General features: G+C 37.8%; 2 protein-coding genes and 1 pseudogene across 4 annotated transcripts; 1 reads left to right on the forward strand and 2 right to left on the reverse strand.

Moving 5' to 3' along the window:
• The first annotated feature begins 1,208 nt into the window (after window positions 1-1,208).
• On the forward strand, window positions 1,209-3,533 carry LOC110770361 (subtilisin-like protease SBT4.3 pseudogene; annotated as a pseudogene).
• Window positions 3,534-3,816: 283 nt separating this feature from the next.
• LOC110770362 (protein NRT1/ PTR FAMILY 5.4-like) lies at window positions 3,817-7,643 on the reverse strand. 3 transcript variants are annotated; one of them, XR_002528734.2, is made up of 6 exons: window positions 7,229-7,643; window positions 6,921-7,138; window positions 6,587-6,838; window positions 5,885-6,144; window positions 4,660-5,577; window positions 3,817-4,049 (listed from the first exon to the last, which is right to left on the reverse strand). XR_002528734.2 is itself a non-coding variant. In XM_088248754.1 (6 exons), exons 1-5 carry the CDS (start codon window positions 7,356-7,358, stop codon window positions 4,722-4,724), a joined length of 1,716 nt encoding a protein of 571 aa, XP_088104880.1. In that variant the 5' UTR covers window positions 7,359-7,643; the 3' UTR covers window positions 3,817-4,049; window positions 4,681-4,721. The 3 variants fall into 3 exon arrangements, 2 of the variants coding, with proteins under 2 accessions (XP_088104880.1, XP_021830178.2); XM_088248754.1 differs by having other exon boundaries at window positions 4,681-5,577; XM_021974486.2 differs by having other exon boundaries at window positions 3,817-5,577.
• A 2,880-nt stretch (window positions 7,644-10,523) lies between these two features.
• Window positions 10,524-13,653, reverse strand: LOC110765223 (Major facilitator superfamily protein). The gene is made up of 5 exons (XM_021968310.2): window positions 13,488-13,653; window positions 13,127-13,344; window positions 12,783-13,034; window positions 12,181-12,452; window positions 10,524-11,578 (listed from the first exon to the last, which is right to left on the reverse strand). The coding sequence occupies exons 1-5, from the start codon at window positions 13,579-13,581 to the stop codon at window positions 10,705-10,707; spliced, it is 1,710 nt and encodes a 569-aa protein (XP_021824002.1). The 5' UTR covers window positions 13,582-13,653; the 3' UTR covers window positions 10,524-10,704.
• Window positions 13,654-15,102: the final 1,449 nt, after the last annotated feature.

Below are 15,102 nucleotides of genomic sequence, written 5' to 3' on the forward strand. Positions count from 1 at the left end.
TACCTTAATCACAATTTTATTATTGTTGTCAAATTAACCTTCGGATCAATGTCAAGAAGAAAAGGTACATTTTAGCAATAGTGATCAGATATCATCTCTCTTACAATTTTCTTTTTTCTCTATGACTATTGTTGAGTGGGTTAATTCAGTTTTATGACTAGACGTCCAAAATGCAGTGATAGGATAATTTTCTTTCTTTAATTTCAAATTCGTCAATTCTATCCCAAAAATGCTATATCAATTCTTTCCCAAAAAATGTTGCCTGAAATTCTTTCATTGGGAAAAAAAGAGTCATCAAACCAAACCGTGGGGAGAGCTCAGAGAATACTTATCTGAACTGGATTAACATGACATTGCGTATCACAAAAAATGCATATTGGTTGGAATAGCAAGAAATTTGATATCACCACATACACCATCAATTTGTATTTTTGACGTCTTCATTCAATAGAGCACTTTGTGTGTGTGTGTGTGTGTTTAAAGAGGACTTTGCTTGCACATATGAGTGAAGGAGAAAGAGAGTTGGAGTGTTAAGGGAAAGAAGGAGCCAGACGTAAAATCTTTTAGAAGACAACTCCAGAAATATTGTCAACCATTTTATTATGTACAATGTATATTTTTACAAACAATGGGCTAGTCACAACTTTATCACAACTACGTGTATAGTAATTGCATCCATGTGAGGCGAACTCTCGAACCAAATCGAGACAACTATCACTACATCAAAGGCTAATATTTGGATTATATTTAGGGCACTTGGCGTTATGTAATTAATTTAGTTTGGTTACGAGTGGATGAATTCCGTCAGAAGTCGGATGCTTGGATTTTGTTCAAATGAGACTTGAAACCTTAATTCTTGTCCTAATAATTCTAAACTTGTTGCAAAAGGATGAATTTGGGCCACTTTTGAGTACATATGCAGTTGGATGGGAAAAAAAAAGTACAAATGCAGTCAGTAATTTATGGACCCAGGAGATGTGTAAACAGCAAACTCTGGACTTATATTTTTGTCATCCTAGATGGAAAGAATTCTGGATCCTTTTAATAATGAAACCCATGGAAGGAAAGTAAAATATGGATGCGTATCTGTTGTAATAATGAATCACAGATTTCCTTATCTGTAATTGCAGAGAAGCAAAATCTGGATGCTTAAAGGCTAAGGTTTTGAGCATTCTACTATAAAGTATTGTTCACCAGTTAAGGTTTTGAGCATCGAACAATGGCTAAGCATGGAGCACTCTTGTTTACTCATGCTTTCTTCATTCTCATACTCAGTATGAGCTTATTTTGCAAAGCCATTGGTCATGAAGACAGAAAGCCATATATTGTGTACTTGGGGTCACTTCCTCATGATGAGTTGTACTCACCATTGTCTCACCACCTTGGTTTACTCGAAAGAGTTGCCGAGGGCAGCTCTGCTGCAAATGCCTGGATAAGAAGTTACAGAAGGAGTTTCAATGGATTTGCGGCGAAGCTCACTGACCGTGAGAGCAGAAAGCTTGCTAACATGGAGGAAGTAGTCTCTGTCTTCCCAAGCAGAACTTACCAACTTCAAACAACAAGATCTTGGGACTTCATGGGTTTTGGTGAGACAATCACTCGAAATGCCACGACTGAGAGTGATGTTATTATTGGTGTGATTGACACTGGAGTTTGGCCTGAATCAGATAGTTTTAAAGATGAAGGGTTTGGGCCTGCTCCTACGAAATGGAAAGGTGCTTGTAATGGTGGAAAAAATTTCACTTGCAACAAGAAGTTGATTGGAGCTCGGTTTTTCACATCAGAGGAGGAATCTGCAAGGGATGAAATTGGTCATGGAAGCCACACTGCCTCAACGGCAGCTGGGAATGCCGTAAAGGATGTGAGTTTTTATGGACTAGTACCAGGTACTGCAAGAGGAGGAGTTCCCTCTGCGAGAATTGCTGTATATAAAATCTGCACTCTTGAAGGGTGCACTGGAGAGGCTATCTTGGCTGCTTTCGACCACGCTATTGCCGATGGGGTTGACATCATTACAATTTCAATTGGACCAAATCATGCATTTCCTTTGGATGTTGATCCTATAGCAATTGGTGCTTTTCATGCAATGGAGAAAGGGATACTAACCTCAAACTCTGCAGGCAACAATGGTCCTGAAGAGGGTTCTGTATCAAGTGTGGCACCGTGGATTCTTACAGTTGCAGCAAGTAGCACAGATCATCGGATCATTGACAAGGTTGTTCTTGGAAATGGAAGCACACTCGTTGGGAGTTCGGTGAATTCTTTCAGTTTAAATGGAACAAGTTTTCCACTGATACATGGAAAAGATGCTTCAAGTAAGTGCCCCGAAATCTATGCTTGGATTTGTTTACCAGGTTGCCTAGACAGAGATTTAGTTAAAGGAAAGATTGTGGTATGTGATAAGTTTGGTGGAAATGTTGAGGCTCATAAAGCTGGTGCGCTAGGTTCAATTTTACTCTCTTCCACACCTGATGTTTCTTTTGTTGTCCCACTACCTGCAACGGGTTTAAGCTACCAAGATTATAATGTCGTGAAGTCCTACCTGAACTCCACGAAAGAGCCTGGAGCCAACATATTAAAAAGTGAAGCCATAAAAGATGATGATGCACCTATTGCCGCTTCCTTCTCTTCACGTGGACCTAATCAAATTTTACCAGAGATTATTAAGCCGGACATAAGTGCCCCAGGGGTAGATATTTTGGCTGCATATTCCCCTGTTGCTCCTGTCACAAGTAGCCCTGAGGACAAGAGGAGTCTAAAATACAGTATACTGTCTGGAACATCCATGTCTTGCCCACACGCTGCTGGTGTAGCTGCATATATTAAAACATTCCACCCTGATTGGTCTCCGGCAGCCATCAAATCATCTTTAATGACAACTGCTAAGCCCATGAATGGTACCAGCACTTCTCCTGGTGAATTTTCTTACGGATCTGGACATATTGATCCTGTGAAAGCTATAGACCCCGGGCTTGTGTATGATGCTTCGAAAGAAGATTACATAAGGTTGCTCTGCATGGTGTTAGATGAGGCCAAAGTTAGGCATATATCGGGAGATAACAGCACTTGCCCCAAAGGTTCTGAGAAAGGATCACCAAAGGATCACAATTACGCTTCACTGGCAGCAAATGTTACACCAATGAAACCGTTTACGGTTACATTTCACAGAACAGTGAAAAATGTTGGCCTTACCAACTCCACTTACCAGGCCAAAATCATGCCAAATCCTAAGATTGACATCAAGGTGGATCCTGAGGTTCTTTCCTTCAAGACCTTGAATGAGGAGAAGACTTTCAATTTGACCATTGTTGGAGAAGGTTTTCCAGATGGATCACATGTGTCTGCAGAGCTGGTTTGGTACGACGGAACTCATAGCGTTAGAAGTCCAATTCTTGTAAGCAGTGTGGGAAATTAACCACAATTGCCTTAATGGAAAACCATTGCTGCATAGCAGACAAATTTTCTTATTGTATCTGTCCCTTTGTCTAACAAGTCAAGTTCTGAAATAAATGTGCTCAAACCTTGGAACTTTAGTGTTACTCAAAAAATCTGGTTATGTGATCACCCAAATATATTTTTTTTTTTCTGTTTTTCAGCAGCAGTGACTAGAAGTTATGCTTTCTGTATGTTTACAATTTTCCTTTTCTATGAAAGTGGGGAAATTTTCTGCAGTGGGGGAACTCAATTTTACAACTGTCCTTAAACTAAAATAGGTAACTAAATAATTATCTGCACAAGGCACTGCTGCTAGAAAATGCGGGAATTCAATTTTCCTTTTATAATAAAATTGTTATGATTCTGTGAAAATGTCAAATGTTGAATTCAAGAAATGCGTCTTCAATTTATTGAAGAGGAGAAAATGGTTGAGATACTTTGTGCATTACAACACTGCATATGATGTTTCCAACAAAAAGTGACAATTGAATTTTATTTAAATGAGATTTGAAGAAAGCAAGCAAGGGGTGTTGCATAGCTCTACTGGTTGAAGAGTGTTTACCGTTGCGCTCGAGGTCCCGAGTACAAATGCTCATAACTTATAAGTTGTCACCCTACAGGAAAAGAACTGTCAGAGTCTTTTAAAGAGAATCCACAGGAAGGAAAGGAAATCTGGATGCTTGTTGTAACAATGAATCCCTGATAACACAATCTGTAATTCCAGAGAAGCAAATCTGGATGCTTAATGGAAATGAATTTTTGTGTCCTGAAGTCCTAGTGTAAAGTATTCTTCACCACTGAAGTAATGAGCAGTGAACAAGGGCTAGGCATGGAGCTCTCCTATTTTCTTATGGTTTCTCCGTTCTCATACTCACTATAAGCTTATTGTGCAAAGCGATTGATGAAGAAAGAAAGGTCCATATTGTGTACTTGGGGTCACTTCCTCAGCAGTGTAGCAACTTGACAATAAGCTTATAGTGAGTATACGAAACAGAAGTCAGATATTCTGACTGATTTGTCAAATACATTCATTCCGAATGTACCACATCTAGTTATTTCAAATACTTTCAATCCAATGTTTTCTCTAGTTTTTCTTTAGCAAGTTTAGCTTTGTTGTCAAATCTAAGTCATTTCTTTCAAATACCACCATCCAAATGGAGCCTAGTATTAAAATACAGAATGGACCGAAACACGCTTCCTATACCACTTTCTCGATGAAAATACCTTATATATAAGGTACTCAACTGCAATATAGGCCAACAAGCTTCACTTCTTGATCATCCGCATTAAGCCAGCTCTTTCTCCTTACTGGTTTCTTCAGCTTCAAGTTTTTTGTATACGAAACCTTTAGCAATCCACACATAAACACACAAATTTAAAGTGCTCAATGCTGCAATTAGCCAATAGAAGTAATCTAGGTGGGCACGATTGGGATTGTCAGTAAGCCACTTTTCACCAGACTTCGAGCTAATTGCTTGTACCAAAGTTATTATAGCAGTGCATATGAAGTTTCCAACACCTACCACACTGAGGTATGCTGCTGCTCCCATGCTTCTCATTGCCTCCGGTGTTTGATCATAGAAGAATTCTTGGAGCCCAACAATTGTGAATACATCAGACAAACCACATACCATGTACTGTGGAATTAACCACCACACTTTCATTGGCACTATTGCTTTCAGGTTGTCCAAGAGGTTGTGGTCTCTAACAATGCCAACCCTTTTGGCTTCTACCAAAGCTGCCACCATCATACTGATTATGGATAGAAATAGGCCAATGCCAATTCTTTGTAGGATGGTGATGCCAGAGGGGTGTCCCGTGAATTTTCGGGCTGTTGGGACGAAAACACGGTCATAGATTGGAATTGCAACTGCAATTGTGAGGCCAAGGAATATTTGGAGTGATGCCTGGGGAAGCTTAAAGTTTGGACCAATTGACCGGACCATCGTGCTTCCTTGCTTGGTGAAGAGCGTCTGAACAAAGGATTGGACTACTGCAAACAATAAGCAACACATCCATACGGGAATGAGCCGTAGGACTAGCTTTACTTGTTCTACTTGATTTAGTGAGCATAATCTCCACGGATTTCTGTTCTTGCTTGAAGCATCAAGATGGTCGATGATAATTGCCTTGTCCAAGCATCTAAAGTTTTCAACTAGTAAGACAAATCATTGGGGATAAAAAGGAAACAAAAACAAATCATAATTGAACTTCTAAAAATATAAAAAACACACATACACAAACTAGCAAGGCAAATCATGTTGGTCTTATGTGCATTAGTGCTAGAAGCATTAAAGTTATGGAGACATAAAGTTCCATTTTGATCTATATAATTTATAGATACAACTATTCTGACCTCAAAGGATGTCATGACTATGAAGCTTTGTGTATGTAAAATTGTACCTAAAGATAAGATGAGGCTTTGAATTATGGTGGCCTGTTAGCATACCTCAATTGACTGGTCTGTGCCAAAAGCCTCCTAGTCTCATGCTGATCCTTGTCATCTCTAGAATACACACCAAAACCAGCGGATGTTCCATTGACGTGCCGCTTCCTCGCCGCCGCCACAAACACCTGAGCCACCGTGGTGAAGGGGCTGCCTAAGGGTCCCTGCTTTCTGTATTTCTTGTAACCAAACAGAAACACAGCCAAAGCTACCGCTATTGCCCCTGTCAATATGCCAAACCCTGCCGCCCATCCAACATTATCCTGCACCAAGGAGTGACAAATTTTGGGAGATTCAGAATTCCAATGATCATTAAATTTTGGGAGATTTAGAATTCCAATAATCATTAAATGATTGTGAGGCTAAAAGGCCCGCAGTATTATTGTGTTGATCTTAGCATTCATACATAAATGACTACATGCACAATTCAAGGACAAAGTTTTAAAATGCTGACATATACTTTGGTATATTTTGAACATAAGGAATTAATAAAACAACAGTGTCACAAAAAATTTTCCCTAATTTTAATCACCAAGCAACTTACATGTCACTTTCTTACTGGTTGTAAATAAATGAAAAACTGTCACAAACGGGACACAGAATTTTTGGATTGGATGCGAAAAGGTAATTGAATTTCGTGTCTAAAATTCCCCCCAAAACAAACTATTTGTGTATGTAATATGATCAAAGGAAGAGGCTGTTGACCTGCACATATATGACTACTAAAATGGCAGCAGAGGCACCAATTGTGATCCCCAAGTACCACCAGTTGAAGAATGAGCTCTTCGCCTTTTTCTCCTCCGGTGAGTCTTCACGAAACTGGTCTGCTGCAAAGGTTTGCACACATGGTTTGTGCCCAGCTAGTCCAACTGACAACATGTAAAGTGCTACAAAGAACATTGCCTTCTGATAATGCAGAGGAATTACCGAAACTGTTATGGTTAGCAATACCATTGCCTGCAGAAAGACATGAAAAACTAAGAATCATGGTTTTTATTTAAAAGGGTAACTAATGAAATCAGTTTTGGCTGAACTTTACCAGTAAATAAATGATGGAGGAGACAAGGATGGTGTTGAATCTACCAAGAAACGCATCAGCTATGAAGGCTCCAAGTATTGGGAGGAGAGATGACACTCCAACCCAAGTATTGACATTTTTTGCAGCCATGGGGACTGGCTCATGGAGTTCATTTGTGAGGTATGTGATGAGGTTACCAGCCATACCATAGTAAGCAAATCTCTCTGCCACCTCAACAACTGAAACAATCAAATACAAAAAGATTTTGGAGATTAATTTAAAAAAACTCTAAGAAGAAGCAGAAGCGGAAGAGGACGAAGTTGGCTTACAGATTATGAAAATAGCAGCACCCCAGCCACCTCTGGAACTGGAAGGTTCTTCTTGGCAGATGAGATTCTGCTCTCTGTCTTCATGGTCATTTTGAATCCTTAATGGTGGTGCAGAGCCAGAGGTATCCATAACAAATTGTTGAATGTTTGAGGTTCAATTTTGAGTATATTCTAAGTGCACTCGCATACATACAAGTGGTACTTAGCAAACTCTGTGGGTATTTATTATAGCATGTCATTTTATGTAAAGTAGGTGCTCAATCAGATTTAATTGATGTTGACAAAAAAAAAGAACAGATTTGAAAAGACAAAATAAATAGAGGGGAGGAGAAGCAAAGGACACTAATGATTTGGAGCAATTGCTCTTTCAGATAAAGTTCTGGATTCGAATTCTAGAATTCGTGTAGTTTGTGTGAGTTTAGTATATTATCACTCCTCTTAATAAAGAAGCTCCTCAAAAAACAAATTTAAATGAGGAGGGAAAGAAGAAAAGCTGGCTTTTTTACTTGGACGGTGCGGACACAAAAGAGACGTGAACATTTTAGGTTTGGCTGCTATTGGAAAGGTAGGAAAAAAAAACAAGGTACGTAATGGTTGATCTCTCAAAATCATGTATTTGTTTTCTTTCTTTTTTTTCTTTTTAGCAAAGTTGCAGGCTATTCTCATAAATGAGCATTAAGGATAAGGCAGAGGAATTTTTCCTATCTCATCAATTGTTGGAGATGAGCTCACTAAATCATAAAATAATGCTAGAAAATGTATACAATGTATTTTATATGTTGGCAAGTTTTTTTTTGTTTTTTTTTTAATTTAGAATTCTATTTATTTGGAACCTCCTCTATTATTATAAGCTTTTTTTACCTATTGGCGTTTTGCAGTTCCAAAAGCACTTTCAAATGAGCCAATAATTCAAGTACTTATTCCTAATAAGTAATCATGCTACAAACACTTTCACATCATATGATAGGGTTTTGAGTAAACGAAACACTTCCACATTATTTGGTGACTATATTTGATTATCCAAGTACAGTCATTAATTCAGTTAAATCATATGAGTCCAAAGAACTAAGATAACATAAGAATAAACAGGTTTTCGCAAAAACAACTTATTTTCCAAGTTTTGCAGCAACAAGTAAATCATTAACTACAATTAAATACACAAAGAACTCAATGGTGTGCTGGTTTGGAATAATTGCTCCCTCAGGTTGGGTTCGAGACCCAGGAATTTTTTAACGGAGGTGCAATTTTGAAAGGCTAAAAATTATTTGTGGATTGAACATCTAAGGCTTTTTATTTAGACTGAACATCTAAGGCTTTTTACCTAGATTGACTTTAGGTCCCTTCATTCATTCATATCATCCATGAAAAATTGTTTTATGTAAAAATATTGACTAAGTATGAAAAATGGTATTTTAAAATAATCATTTTCTCAAGATAATTTTTGGCGGCTTTTATTCCTTACACATCAAATAAGAAAACTTGATTTTATGGGATTTTATTATGAAGTATATATTGACTTAATGAACCATCATTTTTAGCATAAATCGTATTTTGCACTAAAACCGATTTTTCATATTTTGATTTTGTGGGAATTTGATTTTCTAGTATTTTTATTTGAATCCAAATGGGGGGCACTTCCTTATTTACATTGTAAACTTAAGTAAATGGAGTAATATAAAAATAAATAAAAGTAAAAGAACAAAGACATTTACTTGGACTATGGAAATAAGGTGTAATCTGTGCACCATCACCAGTTAAGCAAAACAACAGTTTGAAGCACCTACAATGATTTTTCCAACGAGAGAAAGTGCATGCACCTTCTTGCGTCTTTATAGATCCGCCATTAGTTATGTACACATCTCAAGTGCTGATCCAAGCTCAATAACTTGGAGCTACAAACCTACAACCTCCACCGCACTAACGTTCCTTGTCTTTTTATAATTTTCTTCAGTAACAAAAATACAAACAGATCACTACTACCTAAAACGTGGAACAACCACAACTTGATTTGTCAGAGTTTAGAAAAAGACTTCTAATAATAAAGGGAAAATCATTACTCGGCCACAAGGTCACATCCTAAATGAATAACATTTGTAACAATGCTCCAAAGTACTGTAAAAAGAAGGAGATTTAAGCCAATGGGTTCCCACCACAGTGGTGGTGGCATCTCCCTTCCCTCATGGATCGAAACACTAAGGTGGGTTGTCTTTCCTCTCAATGTAACCAAAAAAAACAAAGATTCAACTCTCTCTATATTTCCCAAACAACAAAATAATAATAATAATAGATGCGGGCAAATAAACTGGCAAACCGGCAAAATCGACCAAACTGGACCTGTGTAAAAAAAATAAGTGTATTGGGGACGGCTATTAAGATGGGCTGATACAGGAGTGAAATTATTTGAACCTGTGATTAAAGAAGCTATGCTCTCTTGGGGAGGGAGGTTGTCATGAGTGTGTTCTTATATGTGTTTGTGGCATATGTGGATTATTTGGCTTCAATCTCCTCTTAAAGGTGCTAGCTTAAGCATTATTAAGTTACGGGCTTTTTTGGCTCTAAGAGTTGAACAGGTTGGAGCCAGTCATATCTTAAGTAAGCTAAGCTCAGGCCCTAACCAAGAGTTAAGAATTTTTGGGCTCATGGATGGGCCTATATGGCCCTAACAAATAGGCCACATATAATTAAGAGTGTTATTTCCACCCCGTCCTATTTTCCCATTTATCTCATCTTCAAAATTTTAAAGATAAATTTACCTCTTTGTAAAATGACTTCTAAAAACTTAAGAAAAACACATCGGATCTGGATCCTCGGTTTATTTTTTGTCTGCTAGGATGTACTAGCCTTTTAATGATGACTCAATTTGACATCGTAGTTCTGTTGTTATCAATTTGACCATTTTGTCAAGTGTTGCCATCAAGAGAAATCTTATTGTTAATGTTATTTAATTTTCTTTTTCTAACTGAATTTTTTTATAAATCTAAATAATTAGATAATGGACTATATTGGCCAACGAAATCAAATATATAAACAAAATTGACCAAATCGACAGTACATCAACTAAATTGGCCTATTTTGAGTTTTCTATGGCATAACCACTATGAGATACTTCAGCTTCATAAAGTAAATTTTGATATTCCGCTGCCATGTTGAATGTATGTTGCAGTAACCATTTCTCCAATTTAATGAAAATGTTTGCGTTTTGTGATCCTGATCACAATGCAAAACTAAGCCATGTTTTATGTCTTTTTGTTGTTAGCAAGACCTAATTCAAGTTTATGCTTAAAAACCATCCACAGATAGCAATGAATTTTGTTTCTTAATGTGAGCTAGACAAAGATACTATTTAGGTTTTTGTGCACTCAAAACCAAAGCATATTGAACAGGGAAACACTAGCTACAATACAAGTGCACAACTTTGCTTTTTTTTTTCTTCACTAGGTTGCAAACCCACTAAAACCATCATCTCATCTATGGCCTCATACTTCTCCAGCCCTAGTGCCTGCTTTTTTTGCCCCAGTTGGTTTTTGGGCTTCAACTTTTTTGTACACAAAACGCTTTGCAGTCCACAGATAAACACACAAATTCAAAGCACTCAATCCTGCAAGTACCCAATAGAAGTAATCAAGGTGTGCTCGGTTAAGATTGTCTCCCAACCATTCGTCCCCCGACTTGGAGCTAATCGCCTGCACCAAAGATATAATGGCACTACTAAGGAAGCTTCCAATTCCTAGAATACTAATATATGCTGCTGCCCCCAAACTTCTCAGCCCCTCTGGCATTTGATCATAGAACAATTCTTGGAGCCCCACAACTGCGAATGTATCTGACAAACCACAAATTAGGTATTGTGGGAGGAGCCACCAAACCCTAATTGGTATAATTGCTTTAGGGTTGTCCAGGAGATCATGTTGTTTAGCCACACTAACCCTTTTGGCCTCCACTAGAGCTGCCGCAACCACGTTGAGGATGGAGAGAAATAGGCCAACGCCAATTCTTTGTAGCACGGTTATGCCTGCGGGGTGTCCGAAGAGCTTTCGGGCCATCGGGACGAAAATCCGGTCGTAGATTGGGACGGTGATTAGGATCGTGATGCCGACGAAGACTTTAAGCGACGCTGGGGGAAGCTGGAAATGGGGTCCCATGGATCTGTTCATCTTGGAACCTTGCTTGGTGTAGTAGGTGTGGAGTTGAGATTGAACGACATTGAACATTAAGCAACTCAACCATATCGGAATAAGACGGAGGACCAACTTCACTTCCTCCACTTGATTTATAGAGCACAGTCTCCAAGGGTTCCTCGTTTTGCTCGATGCATCAAGGCTGTCAATGATCATTGCCTTGTCCAGAAACCTATAGTTATCAAAAATCAACCATACTTTATTCAAAGAATATAACTACGCACATCACAAATAGACGTGAATAAGTCGCATTTCTTTTTAGAAAATATTTCAGTGTGATTGTAAATAACATCACGTGAGATGTTGACATTATATATGTATATATATTACCAATCGACCCGAAATCATGACACATGTAGCAAAAGATTAAGCACGAGTTATAGATTGAGTGCTTTGAACATATCAGTTGTTACTGTCACACAAAAGCATGGCGCATAAGATATAGTTGAAATATTTCTACTGGACTCTTCCATCCCCTTTTTTTTAGTAGTTGCTTCAGGATGCAAACATGGCCCTGCTGAGGTCACCATCCACAGTCTACACTTAATAATATGATCCACGTTGACCCTACGTTTTTATTTGTTTGGTCGAACGACCTTGCGTTTTACTCATGAAGTCCAACCAGGAAACTTGCCAACGGCCCACGTCACCCTTGGGCATGCCCGCCAAATGGACTCACTAATAACTGACTCAATGAAACCCTTCTTTCGATAAAAACCTTTTTTTGTTGGATTCAAATTCAAATCTTGTTGAAATTCATCACGTTATAAGTACCTGAATTGTTTGGTCCTAGCCAAAGTCTTGTGATTGGGCTGAGCCTCCATATGAGTCTCACTCCTCTCATCTCCATAATACACATCCCAATCATGCGTCTCCTTCACGCGCCACTTCCGTGCCGCTGCAGCAAACACTTGCGCCACCGCAGTGAACGGGCTCCCGAGGGGACCTTGCTTCCGGTAACTTTTGATTCCTAGCAAAAATAATATGATCCCGGCTGCTATGACCGCGGCCAATACACCATAGCCTATAACCCAGCTCACGTTGTCCTGCAGTGTATATGATATGAACTTTTTATTACTGGGATCTTTAGACTCCGGCCCTAATCTCACAAATTTTATTTACATTAATTTTTTATATGATTGGATTGAGTCTCTCATATAATGATTAGTATACGTGCTTGTGATGAATAAATTAATAAATAAAAATTCACAAGATTTTTCGATTAAAAGATAACATGTGTCCAAACTTAACCATCAATTCATTAAAAGATTATATATCCACATAATGTTTAATTGATGAATATATAGCGTTGAAGATCTAAATAAAAACAATAGAAAAATCACACAATAAATTAATAAGCTTGAAAAGTCTGTCACCTGAATGTAGATGACGACAAGTGAGGCAACAGTGCCAGCAATTACTATCGCTAAATACCACCAGTTGAAGAATGAGCTCTTGGCCTTTCTCTCCTCCTCCGAGTCCTCGTCAAACTGATCGGCGGCAAAGGTTTGGACACAAGGCTTATGCCCACCTTCGCCGACGGCTAAAATGTAAAGTGAGACGAAGAAAATGGCTTCGCGATAATGCGGAGGAACAACAGAGACAGATATGCATAGCAGAACCATTCCCTGTGTGATAAAAAATCACGGACTTTGTAAGCTTAAGCTGTCAGAAAATGAACCAACAATGTATAGCATAAAACTGAATGGAAGAAATTTACCATTAAATAAATGGAGGAGGAGAAAATGATGGTCTTGAAGCGACCGAGGTAGGAATCGGCTACCACGGCCCCAACCAGAGGGAAAAGAGACGACACACCCATCCACAAGTTGACGTTCTTGGCAGCCATGGATGTAGGTTGGTGGAGTTCATTTGTGAGGTACATGATGAGATTTCCAGCCAAGCCAAAAAATGCAAATCGCTCTGCTACCTCCACAACTGCACATCCCACATTGCATATATGTATAAATCTATTAGAAATTTACAGAACCCGAAAAAAAAAAGTTTGAACACCAATCATACAAGTTAATTGAGTCTCAATTTTTAGAAAAATAAAAATAAAAATAAAATAAAGGGCTTACAGATGATGAAAATGGCAGCGTTCCAGCCACCCCTTGAGGGTTTGGGGTGGGTGGAGGGGTTCTGGCTGAATAACTGGTGGCCATTTTCGGCCATGACTTCTTTGGGTGCAGAGAGAGGAGGGAGGGGGTTGGTATATAACGTTTGGGATGTGTCTTGATGAATTGTTTTCAGGGCTTTATGGATGCTTTATATAGAAAAAAAAAATCCCGGATGCGTTGCTTTCTGTGAACATTTGTTTTTGGCAGGACTTTTAGTAGAATTTGGCAATGATGTTTCACTAGTCGTGAGTCATCTCTCACATTCCATTTTGTGATTTTTTTTATAAATAAAAAGATATATATAGTTATAGAAATTATATATTTTTACATTCTCAGTTTGTCATTTTACATTCAAAAATTAATATTTTGTTATTTAATAAGAAATATATTTATGAACGAGCGTAGAATAACAAATTAAAAAATATTCGTGAGAACGAGTGTAGAATAACAAATTGAAATTACAAATAAGGAAAAAGTTATTTGTTTAGACAGTGCTAAGTTGTGAAAATGATGCTATACTGATTTATGAATTTTTATTTGAATGTTTGACAGTGCAGATTTAATGGTCAAGGTTCTCTTATTATTGATTTCTTTAATATAAAATTTCTGTGAGTGGACACCATATATTTGGTTGAAAATGAAGGCCTTGGGAATTTATGGAGTCACGAAAGAAATTGTCATTATATAGAAACTCAAATTCATCAAAATATTGAAATATATATTATTAAAATAACCTCCAACGAACTATTTAGTTATGTATTGTCAGGTAGATTCGTCAAAGATAATAATTAGTAACACTGTTGGGGTGTTACCACCTTCTTCCTACTTTTTATAAATTCACTGTGGAGTTTGGTAAGTCGGTGAACCCCTGGATTTTCTATTTTATATTTTTTTATGCAAATCAGAGAAGTATTCTATTAGGGCCCGTTAGATAATCATTTCAATTTTAGTGTTTAGATTTTATTTTTTGTGCTAGAGTAGGAAAATCAGAGTAAAAATGGGAGTGAGGATGAGAGGGGAGGATGGGATGGATGAGTAACAAAAGTGAAAACAAAAACTTGAAAGTGAAAATAATTTCAAATAAATTTCAGTTTTAAGTTTTGGTTTTCACTTTTGTTACTTCTCCCTCTCATCCTCTCAATCTCATCTCTACTCTCATTCTCATTTCCACTCTCCCTCTTTTTCCTCTATACTATAGCACAAAAATGAAAACTAAAAACTAAAATTGAAATGGTTATCAAACGAGCCCTTAATATTCCATTATTGTTTCTGATGGGGTGATTCCATGGAAAACCCTTGGAACCAAAGGGGTGGTTGTGCCCTGGTTTTCTTTTGGCTTATGGAGGAGAAGAGTCGAGAATTAGCAACAAAATCGTCCAAGATCGGATGTGACTTTCAGTATTTGTGGAGTTTGGTAGGTCGATAGCTAATATTTCAAGAAGATGACATAAGAATGATTTCGAATTGACGACCGCACATAAATACGGTGCTAATATGTCTTCTAATTATTATTATTTTTTTACAAATTACAATTTGACGCATATTTAGAACAAATTTTGTTCACGTGTGATTCTTG

The sequence above is a fragment of the Prunus avium genome, chromosome 2 (assembly GCF_965620075.1).
Source record: "Prunus avium chromosome 2, drPruAviu1.hap1.1, whole genome shotgun sequence".
NCBI classification, from domain to species: Eukaryota; Viridiplantae; Streptophyta; class Magnoliopsida; order Rosales; family Rosaceae; genus Prunus; species Prunus avium.